The following is an 18,883-nucleotide window of genomic DNA, read 5'->3' as shown; positions in this document are numbered from 1 at the left end:
CACTGGTGCCAGGTGTGACAGAATAGGGAGTAAGGAGTATTAACTGGGTATTGTTGCATGGGAGTTTTACTAGTTTACTGTCTGCATTAATACTAGATGGTGATGGGATATAAGGGTGTGACTTCACTGAGGGATGATACTTGATGTCCAGCACGTAAATGATGGCGGCTGCCCTTCGTAATCTGAGCCCCGGAGGGGGTTGGGTCCAGGTGACACCTTGCACTTGGGAACCACAATCAGCCATTACATACACCTCCTGCACAGCCGGCACAGGCACTGTGCCACGGGAAACACACACAGCCATTGCACACTTCCTTCACAGCCAGCACAGGCATTGTGCACACTCGAACCACACACATCACACACCTCCTTCACAGCCGGCACAGGCATTGTGCACACTGGAACCACACGCAGCCATCACATACACCTCCCACACAGGCACTGTGCCACAGGAACCACACACAGCCACCGCATACACCTCCCACGCAGATGTCATGCACACTGGAGCCACCCAGACAGACACACACACACCCAGGCACAATGCACGTCTGCAAAAATTCGCCTCCTTCCTGTAATTTAGTTTCTGCTTTTCCCTTCTCAGTGACTTCCCTTTGCTTTGCAGAGCTGGGCTCAGGAACAATCTCCTCCTCCTGCCTCAGTTGCCTTGCCCATGACACAGGGCAGGCTCCAGTCCCATGCCCTCCTGTGGAGGTATCGGAGCTGGCGTGTCCCCCTGCTGTGGGTGCAGTGCTCTGGGGGCAGACATTGCTCTGGCTCAATGCCTTAAGGGGCAGAGCCAACTTCTGCATCCCACTAACAAGCGCCTGGAGGTGTCCCCCTTGCTGCCTTTAGCTGACACCACCTGGCCTAGGCAGGAGAGCTGGAGGAACCCTGGGAGGGCAGGGCTGGAGGCTTGAATGCTGTGACCCGTCCTGGGGTGGCTCGCTGGGCTCCTCTGGGTTGGGGGAGGTGGGGACATGGCAGCGAGCCCTGGGAATGCCAGATGGGGAGTGAGGCAGGAGTGTCCAAAGAGGGCTCAGGTATCACAGGATGTTACCTGCAGTTGGCCCTGCCATGCAAGGTCACGTGACCTGCTGCCCAGGCCCGTCCGCCTGGCACTCGTTCTTCTTGAGGATGCTGCTGCTGAGCTCCTGCATGAGTTTCTCGTTGATGGGCGAGGGCAGCTGAGCACTCCTCTTCTTGGTGCCATCCTGCGGGGTTTCGGAGCTGTGAGACAGCTCCAGAGGAGGAGGCAGCAGCGCAGCGCGTCGGGGGCTCCGGGTCCAGCTCTGCTCCCTCCCCAGGGCACGCAGCATGCGGGGCAGATCCACGTTTCTCTCGAGCGAGGCTGTTTGGGTGGCTCTGAGCCCAGGGGACCTGTCCCACTCCGGGGTCTTTTCGGGCTCCAGGGTCAGGCCCCTTTCAAGGGAAAGCGACTTTCTGGGACGTCTGCCAGTGACGGGTTTGTGTGTGTGTGTGTGTGCGTGCAAGCCCGGGCTGCTATCCCTGCTTCAGGGGGAGCTGCTGGGTCCAAGTGGCTCCTGTGCCTGACTCACATCAGAGAGTCTAGCCTCCCCCAGGCCTGGGCTGGCCCTAGGCAGGAGGGGCTTCTCCTGCCCCACGGCCACTCTGGGGCCTTCTCAGCCACCAGCTCTGCACCTGCCCCAGACAAGGATGGGAGCAGCCATGAGCTAGGACAAAGTGTGTGTCCCCTGGCCAGCTCCATCCCATATAGCCTCCCCCTCTGCCCAGCCTGACACCACCCTCAATGCCTACCAAGCCAGACTTTGCCTGGGTGAAAGGGGCCTATGTCCGGGCACCCAGAGCAGGGCTGAGGCCAAGCCCGAGCTGGAGTGATCAGCTGGATGGATAGATGCTGTCCCTGGTCCAGATGCTATTCACCACCAATCGGAGCCATTCTGACTCCCAGCCCAGCTTGGCCACGTTGCCTCCACCCCCTGGCTCCTTCCCTGCTTGTAGGAGACTCTGGCGGGGGATCCAGACAGAGCACAAAGCCATGCAGAACCAGCCTGCCCCCCAGCTCTAGCCACCTGACATGCTCCTCCCACATGCACTCAGACCCCCGCGGGCAGCCCTGGGCTGGCATGATGGGGCCAGCTGGCTCCAAACACATGGGAGGAAAGGGGGATGAAAACAGTCCTTTCCTGCTGACACCCCAGAAGTGCCCTTAGGGCGACCTGACCTGAGCAGTGACATCGCAGCACAGAGCACCTGGGGGGCTCTCCGCAACAGCAGGGAGTGTTAGAACGATGCTAACGCCTGCCTGGCGCTTGCTGGATGGGGCTGCATCGCCCATCTCTGGGTTGGGATACAGCAGCTGTTGGACAGCACATGGTAACAGCCATTTGGGGCAGCAAAGAAAGGGGACTCGCATGCCCAACTGAAGGAGCAGAGGAATCTAGGGAGGCCAAGTGGACTGACCCACATTCGAATTTGGCCAGAACTCCAAAGCTTGAGAGAAGGGGCATGGGATCTCTAAGGAGTGCAGGTGGCTAGGGCCTCCACATTCCAGTCCATGCTCCTCAGAGCTAGGTTCCCAGCACCGCACAGGCCATGCCTGGTCGGCACTGCCAGGAAAGCAGATTGCCTGCAGGGTGTGAGCGGAGGCCCTGGAGTGCAGTGGAAGTGCTGTGTCTGCAGCTAATCCAGAGCTCCCCAGGCTACTCTGGGCATGACATGGCACAGCAAGGCACCCTGCAGAAACATGCAGCCCACATGCAGATACTTAAAAAGAACATAGACAAAGTTCTTCGTGTGTGCAGGCAGCGCTAGAAACAGAGGGAGATGTGAAGAGTAAGCGACCGCCAGTGCAGAGGGGTCAGGCTGCAGGAAAGGGGAAAGCAAACCCCTCATATGGGGCCAGGCAGGACACACTGCTACGCACGGGGTGCATGGCTCACTGTGCAGCAGGGCTGAGACCTCTGCACAGACACAGCCCCGCCCACAGGCACAGCCCCCCCCACAGACACAGCCCGGGGGAAATCCCACCCCTAGACGTGGCCCCGCAGGAAGCCCCCACCCGCAGACACGGCCTCACCCACAGAGGTGGCCCCCACTCACTCCATCCTCCCGTCCCTCTGTTGCTGGGGATGCAGGCTCTGGGGCAGGGCTGGGGATGAGGGGTTTGGAGGGCGGGAGGGGGATAAGGGCTGGGGCAGGGGGTTGGGGCCTGGAAGGGGGTCAGGGCTCAGGCTCCGGGCAGCGCTTACCTCAAGCAGCTCCCGGAAGCAGCAGCATGTCCCCCCTCCTGTTTCTACGTGGAGGTGCAGCCAGGCGGCTCTACGCACTGCCCATCTGCAGGCACCATCCCCACAACTCCCATTGGCCACAGTTCCCAGCGAACGGGAGCTGAGGGGGCAGCGCTTGGGGTGGGGGCAGCGGGCAGAGCCTCATGGCTGCCCCTATGCATAGGAGCCAGAGGGGGGATATGCCGGCTACTTTCCGGGAGCTGCGTGTCATGGAGGCTAGCAGGGAGCCTGCCAGCCCTGCTGTGCGGTGCCACCAACTGGACAGTCACTGGGATCCCTTTTCGACTGGGCGTTCTGGTTGAAAGCCAGACACCTGGTCACCATAGCTGCCCTTCCCCCAGAGACACGGCCCCACCCAACAACACAGCCCCACAGGCAGCCCCTTCCCACAGACATGGTGCCACAGGTAGGCCCCCGCAGACGCAGTCCCGCCCACAAACATGGCCCCATTCACACCATGCCCAGCCCCAGTCTCACTCACACCCAGATCATCCCCTGCCCAGCCTGGCCCAGCTCTCACACCCACGGCACAGAGAGGCAGCCCTGCACAACGAACACAGCCTGCAGCACCCCTGCGTGGTTCACTGGTTCTCCCGAGCCTGTCTGGAGCTGGGTGGGGGTGTTTGGAGGTGGCGCAGTGGGCTGGCAGCTTGTCGCTGCAAGGCTCTGGGGGTGCTGGCACTGCCTTACCAGTGTCTGGTTGGCGGAGAGCATGGTGGCATCTGTATTGTCTCCCCGCAGAGGGATCAGGGGCATGGTGCCAAACTTCTGCTTGGTGAGGTCGGAGGAGGAGCGCCGTCTCATGATCACTGGGCGCAGGTCGTCATGCTGCATGAGAGTGCCAACACGTCACTGCTTGGCGTTCCCAGCCCCCACCCTGCCCCAGGCCCGCTGCATGCCTGGCACACCGGCTCTCACCCACCTGAGCCTTCAGAATGCTGGTGGTCCAGTCCCACAGCTCGGCCTGCCCCGCACACGCCAGGCACCTGCAGAGCCACAGGAGACACTGGCTGGATATTGGGGACCTGGAACTTGCTGCTACCCACAGAGAGAGGTGCTCCCCAGGGCAGCTCGCTGTAATGGCATCACCAGCTGCAGGGCCCTGCCTGCCTGGCTCTCAGCTTCCCCAGGGGCTGGCTGAAGATGGGAAGTTCCCCACACAGGGGCCTGGGAGCCCAGCAGGGATCAGCTCACCCCACAGCCTGGGGAGCTCCCTCTAACTAGCGCCAATGCCAGCAGCGCCTCCGTGTAGTGCTGAGAGCTTTCCGCAGTCACAATCCACCAATGTTCTGGCTCCCCCAGCTACACGGCACGGGCATGTGAGGGGAGAGAGCCGGCAGCCCAGCCCTGCCTCCCAGACTCCTTGGCTGTGGGGCAGTTACCATTCTCAGCCTTCATGCTGCACAACCACAGGGGTCACATGCCAGGCCACAGGGACTGAAGAGGAAAGAAAAGGGAAGCGGCTTGGCTGGTGTCATGCAGCTGGCTTGTATCCCTAACAGTACTGCCAGCTACCAGCCCCGAGCTGGGCCTGGCCGCTGGGCCTGCTGGCTGCTCAGCACTACTCCAGCAGAGCACAGGGGCAGGGACAGCACTCTGGGGGCTGGCAGTGGTGGCGGGGGGTGCACAGCTGTCCCAGGGATACTGTGTAGAGCAGTGTGAGATGCAATGAGCTCATGGGGGCAGTGGGAACATGCCATCAGGACCACACACTCTGGCAGGCTCACTGGATGGGGACTCAGACCATGAGGAAGGACATGGGGGTGTACAAGCATCTGGCCCAATCGCAGGGGATGGGCTGGGGCCAGCAGACTCTCGCCTGGAACTGGGGGTGCAGGAGGCCATGTGCTGGGCGCTCTTAAAGGTGCTGCTCATGGTGGGCCCTGGAACCCCAGAGCAAGTCTGGAAAGCTCATGTGGGGAGCAGTGAATTCAGGGGCAGAGGCGTGTGTATGCAGCAGAGGGAGCAGGGGCCAGTGGGGGGGTGGGGGGTGGGGATAGGGAGCAGGCAGTGTCCATGCTGCTGATGCTCTGCAGTCTGTGCCACCAGGATGGGCAGCTAGTGGCTCTGGCAGAACCTGTCTGCTCTCAGGTTCCAGCTCCTGCGTCAGGTTCCTAACCCCTAGTTGCCAGGGCAGGGGGAAAGGGAATCCCAATGGCCTGACTGGATCTGGGGATCCCGAGCAGCAGGTCATGGCTACAGGGACCCCAGCATCCTGCGTCCCTGGGGCAAGGGGACCCCACAAGGTACTCACAGCTGCTGCTTGTCCAGGATCAGAGTGAATCCCCACCTAGAGCAGAGGGACACAAGGCACAGTCAGTCCAGGGCAGGTGCTAGAGCCAGAGCTCCGGGTGCGGGGGGGTTGAACTGGGGGGGTCACAGTGTCCGAGCTGGGGCAGACTGGCAGGTCCCTATCAGGCTGGCTCTGGAGCTGGGGCACAGCAGCTGGGTGATGCAACTGGTGAGGCCTCATTTGGAGTACTGTGTCCAGTTTTGGGCCCCACACTACAAGAAGGATGTGGATAAATTGGAGAGAGTCCAGCGGAGGGCCACAAAAATGATTAGGGGGCTGGAGCACATGACTTACGAGGAGAGGCTGAGGGAACTGAGATTGTTTAGCCTGCAGAAGAGAAGAATGAGGGGGGATTTGATAGCTGCTTTCAACTACCTGAAAGGGGGTTCCAAAGAGGATGGATCTAGACTGTTCTCAGTGGTAGAAGATGACAGAACGAGGAGTAATGGTCTCAAGTTGCAGAGGGGGAGGTTTAGGTTGGACATTAGGAAAAACTTTTTCACTAGTAGGGTGGTGAAGAACTGGAATGGGTTACCTAGGGAGGTGGTGGAATCTCCTTCCTTAGAGGTTTTTAAGGTCAGGCTTGACAAAGCCCTGGCTGGGATGATTTAGTTGGGTTTGGTCCTGCTTTGAGCCGGGGGTTGGACTAGATGACCTCCTGAGGTCCCTTCCAACCCTGAGATTCTATGATGTGATTAGAGCTCTCCTGGCACAAGGGGGGTCGAATCAGGGCTTCGCCTGGTGAAGGTCACGCCCGAGGCTGTAGGACAAGTCTGGGGTAGGGTTAGGGGTAGTGCCAGGCAAACGGGGCCAGGAAGTGGGGGTGCTGACAGATGCCAGGCACAGCTCTGGGCAGAGGGTGTGGGGAGGTTACCATCAGGGCAGGTGTTATTGCTCGGAAGGGTCCTGCACCCCAAGCCCGACTCTTACTGGGACGGCGGCTTCAGCTTCTTCCGAATCCCCATGTAAACCTTGGCCATGTTGAGGGGCCACTCCCGCTCCGGCCGGGCACTCTGAGAAGAGAGAGCAAGACACTCAGCCCTGCCCATGGATACTCCCCATTCCCCAAGCCCTGCCCTGCCCTCCCTGTCTGCACACCTCCCCTCCACTGGCCCCGGCCTGCCCTCCCCTTTCTGCCGGCTCCCCTCCCCTCCCCCCCCAGCCCTGCACTCCACTCTGCTCTCTGCCACATTAGCCCAGCCCTTCCAGCCTCACTGGCACCCCTCTCTTCCTCTCCCTGAGGCCTCCTATCCCTTCTCAACCAGCCCCAGGGATGGGACAGGGCCCCCCACTCTGCACATGGGGAAAGGGCCCCAAGACTCGGGTGTGTGAGGAGCACAGAGAGAATCCAGAACCTTCCCCTGGCACAAGGTGGCCGAACGGCCGCCCCTCACAGCCAGGTCTGGCAGCCCCTCCCCCCCGGACCGCACGCTCCATTCCCATGGCTGGAGGCAGGGCAGGGCGTTGGCCTGGCTGCCCGATCTCTGGGAGAGCTTTCCTGATCCCAGGGGCTGTGGCAGGCCCCCTCCTAACCCAGCGCTGTCCATGTGTCTGGGCTGCCCCAGAGTGCCAGGTCTGGGTCCTGCTTTACCCTTTTCTCCTTCAGCAGCAGCAGCTTGTGATCCTGGATGACGAAGTATCGCTCCTGAAACTTGCAGCCCAGGAGTTTGGGGGGCTCCTCCCGACACTTCAGCACCCCACACTTAGGGCTCTCGCGCTTGGCACCTGCACGACAGGGCAGAACAAGGGGGTGAGGAACGTCCTGGGCACCCAGAGAGAGGGCCTGGGCAGGGCAGGATTAGGATGGGATGGGGATTAGCAGTGGAAGGAGTCAGGGGGTGGGTGGGTGGGTGAGTGTGTGTCAGACAATGGTGGGGGTCAAACAGTAGGAGCGGGGCAGGGGTGTCAGATAGGAGCAGAGGAGAGGGATCAAGGTCCCCCTTGCCCTGGCTTTGTCCCCCTGGTTTTCCTGCGGGAGTCGCTGGTTCACAGCCCTGGCTGTCTCCAAGCATCACTAACAGGACAAGTCTCTTTCCACCTCCAGGGTGTGAGGTCTGGCCCAGCCTGGGGTCGTGGCTGTGGATTGCCACGGGTTCGCAGGGGCGAAAGAAAATGCAGGCCTGTTATTTACCAGGCTGCACGTGGCAACAGACTATATTGGTAAGGGATGCAAGGAGAGTGTGGGTCACGATGCAAACTGCAGACACACACACACACACACACACACTAAACGTAATCAATATAAAAGTTTTATTGGGGATAATTACAAGGGGTAAGGGAGCAGCGTATGATTAGCTAATAGAGTTAATGAAACTTAAAACACACAATGACTAAAATATCTACTAACAATATTTATAAACAAAGATGCAGCATTTAGTAATAACTGATACTTACAAATACAAACCAACGCATAACGACCGGCAAACGTAGAAGCTTTGTTTGAAACACGTGAGCTGAGAGAGAGGCTTTGAGGTGATCAGGCTCGGTGTCAGGAGTCTACCCTCACTTGAAACTGGGCGGTTTCAAAGTGAGGACCCGCATGTCTTCCCCCCACCCCAAAATCCTAGGGTAGGTCTCCTACAGGCTGCCACCACTCGGTCGATTACGTGGGCCGAGACACCCCTATATTCCCCCTCCCACTCCCCTTTCCAGAGACGTTCCCTGGGGAAATACAGATCCACTCATCGGAGGGAAACCTCCCCCCCCCCCTCTCTCTCTCCTAGCCACTGGAAAGAGATACCTGATTCAACTGTTTGAATCAAACCCAGGAGGAACTATCTCCCCCCTCCCTTCTCTGCCCGGAGATAAGCCTGTCTCACCACCGAGAGAGTGTCTTCGCCCCTCCCCCTATCCACAGTAGAAGGGATTTAATCAAGTCTTTATAGAAAGAATTTATTAAAAGGAAAACAAGAAAATACAGAATCTCTATGAGCCCAAGCTGGACACTCATAGGGTATAACCTTGCTAAGTTTTGGAGAGAATCCTCTCCCTTTCTCAGTACACAAAACAGCAGAATAAGAATAATCAATAACAAACACACAGAATTGCAAGCATAGGATTATTAGGTGAGGACACAACGTATCTTTCTAATACTCACTATCTTGACTAGAAGAAATTAGTTCAGAAAGGTGGAAACTTGTAGACTTGATTAAAACATCTGGACCCTTGTAACTCCAGACGGCTAAAGACAAAGACCCCCCCCAAACAGAGGGAAAAGTTCCCTCCTAGGAGTTTCAAATTCTCTTCCCTGATTGGTCCTCAGGTCAGGTGTCCACCAGGTACTATGTTTTAACCCTTTACTAACTATTCATGACACTCGGTTACGGGCATACACAGGATACACGGGTATACACAGGATACACGGGTATACACAGGATTCGTTTTTCTTTCTCCTCTCCCTGCCTGCACATGGCAGGCAGGCCATAAAGTACCCACTATGACATCATAGAAGTGTCATAGGGGACGGGGCCCAAAACCTGTTTGTGTTTGTTTCTGATTGGCACAAGCGAAGTTAACACCATGTAGGGGAGCAGGTGCCTTAAAGTCTGGCTTCGCCCCCAAAAGGTGAGGAAATGCATATTGTCTTAGAATGCGTTCAACACTGAATGACAAAAGAAGAGGCCAGGGCAATACCGGGATGGGCAAGTTCTATAGGATGCAGACAGGAACTCATCTCAACATGCCCCCGTGCCCTGGCCGAAATAGTTTGGCCGAAAACCTAAACTTCCGAGTCCGACTCCTCATTCCCACCTACGAGGGGATGTGCTTCGGGGGTGGAAGCGATGTAGGCCGAGGCAACAAACTTGTGAATGCAGGCTTTAATGAAGGCACATCCGAGACAGAGAAGAGCGAGCCCAACCAGAAGGGACACAAACAGGGATTGGAAATAGGATTTGTAGGGCGCAAGGCCAAGCCAATCGAGCCATGACCAAAACTGGAAGGACTCTCGTGACTCTCTGACAGTAGAGCTCAACGTTTGCAGGTCTTTAACAATTGAGGACAAATTAGGAGAAATAGAAGGCAAAGAAACACAACATTTATCAGCAAAGTCAGGATATACTTCAGCAAATTTAGTACAAAATGAGGAAGATTGTAACAAATATTGACTCATTAGTCTATTTTGAATACTATACTGAACAAGGGAATTTAACTGCTGATTAATTAGGGAGAGGCCCTTGCCCGTAGTATTAGCAAGCATTTCAATAGCAAGGGATTGAAACAGCACTTGATCACGTAACATCATATAACCAACAGGGTTAAAACTAACAATAGAGGAGGCGAGGGAGGAAGCTGTTGTTTGCAAACGAGTCCAAAAAGAGTGGGTACTACGATGGTGTCGGTGGCCAGAGGGCAAGGTATAAATACCTCCGCCCTGTAGATACAGGGTGCCAATGGTGCATATACCCCGGGGGTTGGGAGGAAGTACAGCAAATGCAACATTACCACAAATCCAAAAATGACCGGGTCTTAAGGAAGAAACTGTGGTATGGCTCCACCCATTATTGGTTACAGAATAAAAGCTGGATGCACGATTGATACATGCAGCCTCAGCATGATGCATATGGGCATGAATCAGATACGTATGTGTTATGGAGGTATAGAAGGTTCCAAAAAATATATTATAATTAAGACGATAAGAACTATTAATAGGAGGGGGGTAGGTAAAATTAAGAGTGGGTTTAGTTAGGGAGGTATTAGCATAAGAGAAACTCCACATAGAACAATTAGAATAAGTACCAACCCAAGTAGGGGCTGGGGTTAAACTATTACCAACAAAAACCCAACAATGAGATGCTGGAACTCTAATACTCTCAATTAAAGGAAAGCTATGATCACTTCGACCTGAAGCATTAAGAACTGGAAACACATAAGAATTAAATTGTGAAGAATAATTATTCCAAACACTAGAAGCAGCCCACTGCACATAGGGGGAAGAACAATTTACACTAGATATATTAAATGAAGAAAAATTATAAACTATTGGTACAAATTGAAAGGGTAATGGATATTTAGGTGAGAACTGAGTGGAGCAAACAAGACAACCTTCTGGACTCAGCGCTGACAGGGACTGGTTTCCGCTGACCTCCTGCAACCAGTAGGCGGCAAAGCAAGTTTGTAGTCCACCCTCTCCTAAGGGCTCCGTGGGCAAAGATGTTGTGAGGGAGAGCAGTATAACAAATACAAACCAACTATAAAATTAAACCAAAATAAATTTTAAATACAGATACATGCAAATACTTTGAGGGTATACTTTTATGATGCTTTGTTATGTTTGGGAGCCAAAGGTGGAAACCTGTTGAAATTGTTTGGTTAGCTTTATGCATAAATTGTTATTTTAAAACATTTTGGTTATGACATTCTTATAACTATAATTAAAAGTGCAAACAAGTTTATAAAAATCCCAAACAAGAAATTGACATTTGTTAATATTATCTTTACCTTAATGTTGAGGTTTCCCCTTACATTTTTTTTGAATAACAAATTAAAAAAAAAGAAACTTAAAAAACAAAACTGTGATTGATAAAAGAGAATTCCTTTGTTTGCAATTGCATTATTTGTTGAGGCAGAAATATATGTACATATATTTGTAACTGAAACCTTTTTGAACTTTGCACAAAAAATTGGTGTTAATATACTATGATTACACACCAACCATGATTTTAAAATAGTGTGATACCACATCTTATATATATATTTTTAAAAGGGTATAAAATTGACTTTTGTTGCAACAAAATAAAAATAATTTTAAAAAAATAGTCACGTGACACACACAACATAGACATGACACACACACATGACATACAGGACAAACTTACAATTAAAAACAAATGGCACCAAAATTCTATTCATATTTATACAAAGTAACACAACCAAAAATAAAAAGTAAAAGGGTTAAACATTTGAATAAATAAATTATTACCTTATTTAAAACTTGTAGCATAAATTTGATAAAAATATATTAGTATTTGCCAAATGTATTGTATTAATTCGGTAACAAGGAATTTTGCATTACTTTATATCTAACATTATTTTAAAACTCTGCTATATGGAAATAAGAAAAGCCCATGTTTCAAATATTAGTTAGTGGTTAGGATAAGAAGCAGAGAGTGCACTTCTGTTGCTTGGCAACCATATCTTCAAGAAAGTTAGGAATAATTCCAGCTGTTGCATTCCTGGAGGGTTAAAATAATTAATTTACTGGATTTAAAGTTTTTACCTTGTTTTCTTTTTGTTTCTTGTTTTGTTCCGTTTTCAATTGCTTTATTTTTTGGAGGTTTCTGTAAAAACTATAGCTTTTAATTTTTAAAACAAAAAGAGAGAGCCGAAGTGAGGAGAGGCGGAGGAGGGGAAGGGGGGCGGGTGAAGAGCAACCTAGGAAGGTACAGAGACCTGAGCCAAGAAAGATTAACTCTATCAAGGTTAGTTATCGCAATAGACAAAGCTTCTGCTACAGTTTTAAATTCAGTAAATTCTGGGGATGTTGGCAGAGCTGGATACAGAGGAGTTTTAGGAGCTTCATATGGGGGTGGCAAAATTTTCTGAGAGGGACTTGGGGGTGGGTAGTGATGGGCTCTACCTTTTCTGTCTTCTCCTCATTATCATCTTTAGGAGAGCCTGGGGCTGCCTGTTTAGATGCAAACATTGTGCCCCCGTGGAGGACAGAGCACAGATCAAGGGCCTTGCATATCATGCTAAACAGGACGGTGGAAACAGCCTCAGAGTATCTGCCAGGGTTAAAGGCACAGTATAGCCTTTTAGAGTTTTGCCCGAGCCAAGGGAACAGATCCATTCTATTTTTGGATTGGTCAAATTTTGGCTAGTAAAAAGGTGAAACTGCAAATGTTGGAACTGTTCAGTTTCATCATCTGCGCAGTCTGCAGCGTGCCACGGGCACGGCCCAACTTCCTTGCATCCTGTTCGTGACGCCATGTGGATTGCCATGGGCTCGCAGGGGCGAAAGAAAATGCAGGCCTGTTATTTACCAGGCTGCACGTGGCAACAGACTATATTGGTAAGGGATGCAAGGAGAGTGTGGGTCACGATGCAAACTGCAGACACACACACACACACACTAAACTTAATAAATTTAAAAGTTTTATTGGGGATAATTACAAGGGGTAAGGGAGCAGCGTATGATTAGCTAATAGAGTTAATGAAACTTAAAACACACAATGACTAAAATATCTACTAACAATATTTATAAACAAAGATACAGCATTTAGTAATAACTGATACTTACAAATACAAACCAACGCATAACGACCGGCAAACGTAGAAGCTCTGTTTGAAACACGTGAGCTGAGAGAGAGGCTTCGAGGTGATCAGGCTCGGTTACGGGCATACACAGGATACACGGGTATACACAGGATACACGGGTATATACAGGATTCGTTTTTCTTTCTCCTCTCCCTGCCTGCACATGGCAGGCAGGCCATAAAGTACCCACTATGACATCATAGAAGTGTCATAGGGGACGGGGCCCAAAACCTGTTTGTGTTTGTTTCTGATTGGCACAAGCGAAGTTAACACCATGTAGGGGAGCAGATGCCTTAAAGTCTGGTTTCGCCCCCAAAAGGTGAGGAAATGCATATTGTCTTAGAATGCGTTCAACGCTGAATGACAAAAGAAGAGGCCAGGGCAATACCGGGATGGGCAAGTTCTATAGGATGCAGACAGGAACTCATCTCAACAGTGGCATCACAGCTTCTGATTCCTAGCCCAGAAACATAGCCTGACTTATCATCTCAATTCATCCGAGACTAGCCAGTCTCCCTGCAGGGGCAGGTTTCGGCTGGTTCTCTGGCTGGGCAAATGGGGATTTGCAGTTAGCTCTAGCATTGGAACTGTTTTGCAACGTTAACCATGATGATCACACCCAGCATGTCAGCAGACATGCAAGGACCTGATCCTGTAGTCAGATCCAGGGTGGTGAGCCCAATGGGGCTCTCAAGGACACAGGTAGGGCTCCCAACTCTGAGGTGCAAAATATGGGCCACGTGGGCTGATCCTGAGCCCATAACACTGGCCAGCTGGCAGTGGGCACTGAGCACCCATCCAGCTTTCCTGGGACAGCTACCTCAAAAAATAGATGCTCCTGAGAAAACCTGGACGGGGGCAGCCGTACTGTGGTGTCTTGCTGCATAGATCTGACCAGGCCTGAGTGAGTTTATTGGTGGTTTAAATGACAGAGGCTGGGGCCCCCTGTTCCAGGCCCATTCTCAGTCTTGCCCCAGGCCTAGCCTGACCTCCAGCAAAAGGTGTCATGGGGCTTCACTGCTTCTGAGCTCTGCCATGTTCTCCACCCCAGGCCAGTTCTCTGAAGCCTGGCGCTAGCTCTGATGTTGCTAGGCCTGGTTCCTGCAGTGTCCCTGCGGCGCCCTGTTCCACCAGCCCAGCTCTTCGGAACACTCTGAAAATAGAATTGGTTGAATAATGCAGAAAATTCCTGAATAATTTATTCACGGAATAACAGTATTATTCACCATCTCCATTATTCAGCCAGCTGCACAGGGCTGGAGCCCGGCTCAGGGCTTTTTGCTGTTCAGAAGGCTCCACGCTGCAGGAACGCTGAACTGCCTCATCTGCCCCAGTCGTGCTGGGAGGCGGCTGGATTTCTGCTCTCTTTGCTTGTGCTTTTATTGGTGTAAGTGGCTGCAGGCGAGAGACACCCTGTGCAACAGTGCAGCAGCCTGGGCTGTTAGTTATGGCTTGGAATATGGGGGTGAGACAGGAGCCACAGTGCACGGTCACCCTGCTGGCCTTTCTCTAGGGGACCCACAAAGAGTGCACAAGGAGTTGGGCCAGTGGCTCCTTCTCCCTTCTTCCCATTGCTCGTTCACCCCGCTCCCAGTATCTCACTGCAGGAAGCTGCCTGATTGGCTGGCCAGGGAAGGATGGGCAGGAGAAGGGAGTCGTGGCCATATTTTCCAAAGTGCTCAGCCCCCTGTGGAGGATGAGAGCGGCGGGGTCTGCTGGGAGCTGTGCTGCTTTGACAGCCTGTTGCTAAGAAGGTGCCTGCACTGGCCAGCTCAGCAGAAAGCTAAAGGCAGCAGGAGGTGGGTGGGGGCTGGAGAGCAGACCAGGAAGCTGCATGTAGAGGTGGGCTGTAGTGGCTGCAAGATTCACACTCAGTGCTGCAGCTTGGCCCTGCTCTATTGGCTCCTCTCCTTGCATCACTGGTACGTCCAGCAATGGGGCAAGTGGGGATGAGTTGGTCCATCCCTGCGCCACGGTGCTGGGGTGGGATGCAGGAGGGGAGTTCCCCTTGCAGCAGCTGCTGCAGCTAAAGCAATGATGGGTGCTCCCACGCCGCAGCAGCGGCCTGAGTGAGTGGCAGCCAGCTCAGTGCAAGCCTCAGCGAGAGCTGGACATCTTAGCAAGCAGCCACAGCATTTCTGGGAGCCTGCAGCACGCTGTCCTACCCCGCCATGTGCCCGATCCCTGCCCAGCCTAGTCATTCCACAATTCACAGCTCTCTGGGAATCACCCATCTGTCACTGTGTCGCAGGACCTTACAGTGTGTGCACCCTGGGGAAAGTCCTCCCGGGTGTAAAGGAGAGCGAGGAGTTTCCAGAGGCTTCCCCTCAGAAAAGGACCCGGTTCTCTATGAAATACTCCAGATATCTAGAGTAATTTCTACAGGCCCCTGTTAAATGGCTAGAGAACCCAGTGGTTTAATCCTTACTCCAGTCTGTTGGTCTGTCCCACAAGGGCATGGGTTGGGGAGGAAAATCTGGACCCCCTGTCAGGTTGCCATTATGGCTCCCTGGCGGTATGCCCCCAGAGACATGCTGTGGCTGGGAGCGTTTCAGGCCTGCTGTCAGCCCCTCATGTGTGAGCGCCTGCCCTGGGCATTCAAATGCAGAATCACAGAGACCAGGGCCATCTCCAGCTTTTTTGCCACCCGTAGAGGTGAAGAAAAAAAAAAAACCTGATTGAGCTGCTGCCGAAGACGAAGAGAGTGAGTGAAGGACCCGCCGCCGCCGAAGATCCGGACATGCTGCCCCTTTCTATTGGCCGCCCCAGTCACCTGCTTCCTTCACCTGCAAGGAAAGAGGAAGAGAAAGTGACAGAAAAGGAACCAGAGGGAGACGTCTAGTGCCTGTGTCATCACTGTGACTTTACCTCAGAGTCTGTCCCCTCATCCAGCACTCTACAGAGCCTGGCAAGGCGCCATGCATGTGCTCACTCGCTGCTCCAGTTCAGAGGAAGCCAAGCCCGCCTGAGCTGCAAACATGATGTCCCTGCAGTCTGGGCCATGCTCTGCAGCTCTCTGCACTTCACTCCTGCTCACCTGCAGCTGGCTGGGCTGGGCTGAGCAATACACCACAGGTAAGCGCCCTGCAAGGCTGCTTTGATCCACACGGTGAGGAGGCTTACCCCTCCCCCTTCAAGCCATCCCAACGCACATGGGGGTCTCCCCTCTTGGGCTCACTGCAGCGGGGGGCAGGGAGCAATTCCGGGGGGGACTCTCTCAGCCCTGGCTGGGTAGAATTGGACACGCTGCTCCTAGGGCTGCATAAGGAAAATGGGTTCTTCCTTCTCCCTGCCTAGGTGCCGAGCTGCCTGGTGGGTGAGGCCAAGGCCCCACGGAGTGAATGTGTTGCCACGGCTTCCTGTTTGGTGCGAGGATTTCTTGCTCCCAAGGCCTCGGCTGGACGCCTGGCTGATGGAATTCTCACCCATAGCCCAGGGCTCGTAGTGCATTCGGACTGAGCCCTCCTGTCCCCACTCTGACCTGCTGGCCCAGCCGCTGTTTGCTGCCAGGATGTCAGGGGATGGGACCCTGAGCTCTGTTATCACTGAGGGCTACTATTGCCGAGGTGGTGGAGCAGGGATGTGCCTGCCTGTTTGGAGCTGGGAGCGTTTGGTGCAGCTATTTGTTTATCTCAGAGCAGTGGCTCTCAAACTTTCTGGACAACTGGACCCCTTTCAGGAGTCTGATTTGTCTTGTGTACCCCAAGTTTCACCTCACTTAAAAACTACTTGCTTATAAAATCAGACATAAAAATGCAAAAGTGACTCAGCACACTGTTACTGAACAACTTTCTCATTCTTACCATATAATTATAAAATAAATCAATTGGGATATACATACTGTCCTTACACTTCAGTGTACAGTATATAGAGCAGTGTAAACAAGTCATTGTCTGTATGAAATTTTAATTTGTACTGACTTCACTAGTGCTTTTTCTGTAGCCTGTTGTAAAACTAGGCAAATATCTAGATGAGTTGATGTACTTCTTGGAAGATCTCTGCATACCCCCAAGAGGGCACGTATGACTGTCTTAGAGACAGTCAGATTGAGACTTCGCTGGGGTTGAGGGAGGAGGGATGGAGGCTGTGCACTTCCTTCTTCTCAGCTGGTAGACTTTCCAAATGAAAAGGCTATGGGCTTGTTAGCCGGGCACCCTCCACCTCAGCTCGGTAGAAATAACACCAAATGCCCCTGCTGACCTGCAATGCTCCCTGCCTGGTCCAAGAGCCAAGGGGCAAGCTTGGGCGCAGGCTGCAGGAAATCCTTCCAGCTGGGTCTGAAACATGACCGAGGAACATTGGGGGCTGCTGTTCGACTCCTACATCCATCTTCAGGCACCTAAAGGAGTGGTTTGATTTTCAAAGGTGCTGAGCTCCCACTGGAGTCATCAGGAGCTGCTGGGGACTCACTGCCTTTGAAAACACTGGTCTAAGATATTTAAGTTGTTACATTTTATGTCTATGTATATTGTGTAGATAGTGAGTTTTAATCATAAATTGTAAACCTAGCTCTTTTTATGTGTTTATGGTTGCTTTACATGATAAACAGGACAGGTGAAATATTATGTAACACTTTAAAAATCAGCAAAAGGGTTATCTAACTAAAATTTATTATGAAAAAAAAGGCAAAAAACTATTATGTACATAGTTTAGTCCTATTCAGTGTCTACTTGGCGCTTCTTGGCTTGTCTCTTGTATTCATTAAATGGAGCATCTCTTGTCACTGTCCAGCAATAGTCTGCAAGCACTGATGGGTTCCATTTGCCCTGATAGCGTTTCTCCATTGTTGCAATGTCCTGGTGAAATCGCTCGCCGTGCTCGTTGCTCACTGCTCCGCAGTTCGGTGGAAAAAAAAATCTAGATGAGAGTGCAAAAAATGTATCTTTAGTGACATGTTGCAACCAAGGCTTTTGTATGCCTTGAGGAGGTTTTCCCACCAACAACCTGTAGTTGTCTGCCTTGTTGTTTCCGAGAAAATTTATTGCCACTAACTGGAAGCCTTTCCATGCCGTCTTTTCCTTGCCACGCAGTGCATGGTCAAATGCATCATCTCGAAGAAGTTCATGAATCTGAGGACCAACAAAGACACCTTCCTTTATCTTAGCTTCACTTAACCTTGGAAATTTTCCATGGAGGTACTTGAAAGCTGCTTGTGTTTTGTCAGTGGCCTTGACAAAGTTCTTCATCAGACCCAGCTTGATGTGTAAGGGTGGTAACAAAATCTTCCTTGATTCAACAAGTGGTGGATGCTGAACATTTTTCCTCCCAGGCTCCAATGACTGTCGGAGTGGCCAGTCTTTCTTGATGTAGTGGGAATCTCTTGCACAACTATCCCATTCGCAGAGAAAACAGCAGTACTTTGTGTATCCAGTCTGCAGACCAAGCAAGAGAGCAACAACCTTCAAATCGCCACAAAGCTGCCACGGATGTTGGTCATAGTTTATGCACTTCAAAAGTTGTTTCATGTTGTCATAAGTTTCTTTCATATGGACTGCATGACCAACTGGAATTGATGGCAAAACATTGCCATTATGCAGTAAAACAGCTTTAAGACTCGTCTTCGATGAATCAGTGAACAGTCTCCACTCATCTGGATCGTGAACATCGATGTTGTTGCAGGCTACAAGATCACCTTCCATGAAGAAAAATGGGACAAGATCCTTTTGACGGTCACGGAACATGGAAACCCTAACATCACCTGCCAGGAGATTCCACTGCTGTAGTCTGGAGCCCAACAGCTCTGCCTTACTCTTGGGTAGTTCCAAATCCCTGACAAGGTCATTCAGTTCACCTTGTGTTATGAGGTGTGGTTCAGAGGAGGAGGATGGGAGAAAATGTGGGTCCTGTGACATTGATGGTTCAGGACCAGAAGTTTCATCCTCTTCCTCGTCTGACTCAAGTGAGAATGATCCTGGTGCATCAGGAACTGGCAGTCCTTCTCCGTGGGGTACTGGGCGTATAGCTGATGGAATGTTTGGATAATGCACAGTCCACTTTCTTCTTTGACACACCTTTCCCAACCGGAGGCACCATGCAGAAGTAACAATTGCTGGTATGATCTGTT

General features: G+C 52.2%; 2 protein-coding genes across 3 annotated transcripts in view; one reads left to right on the top strand and one right to left on the bottom strand.

The window, feature by feature from the left end:
* The window catches only part of FCHSD1 (FCH and double SH3 domains 1), a 58,080-nt gene extending 50,082 nt beyond the window's left edge, over positions 1-7,998 (bottom strand). For both annotated transcript variants that reach the window (XM_045027151.1, XM_045027152.1), the window contains exons 1-6: positions 7,957-7,998; positions 7,154-7,287; positions 6,493-6,575; positions 5,524-5,559; positions 4,192-4,255; positions 3,960-4,097 (exon numbers count right to left, since the gene is read on the bottom strand). In XM_045027151.1, the coding sequence (XP_044883086.1) occupies positions 3,960-4,097; positions 4,192-4,255; positions 5,524-5,559; positions 6,493-6,542 (288 nt within the window). In that variant the 5' untranslated portion in view covers positions 6,543-6,575; positions 7,154-7,287; positions 7,957-7,998. The remainder of the gene's footprint in view (positions 1-3,959; positions 4,098-4,191; positions 4,256-5,523; positions 5,560-6,492; positions 6,576-7,153; positions 7,288-7,956) is intronic.
* A 7,524-nt stretch (positions 7,999-15,522) lies between these two features.
* Positions 15,523-18,883, top strand: part of LOC123375359 (proteinase-activated receptor 4-like) — a 62,564-nt gene continuing 59,203 nt past the window's right edge. The window contains exon 1 of the mRNA XM_045026147.1: positions 15,523-15,894. Coding sequence (XP_044882082.1) covers positions 15,798-15,894 — 97 coding nt within the window. The 5' untranslated portion in view covers positions 15,523-15,797. The remainder of the gene's footprint in view (positions 15,895-18,883) is intronic.

Source organism: Mauremys mutica, chromosome 8 (assembly GCF_020497125.1).
Source record: "Mauremys mutica isolate MM-2020 ecotype Southern chromosome 8, ASM2049712v1, whole genome shotgun sequence".
Lineage (NCBI taxonomy): Eukaryota > Metazoa > Chordata > Testudines > Geoemydidae > Mauremys > Mauremys mutica.
This window is presented reverse-complemented; position numbering and strand designations above follow the sequence as displayed.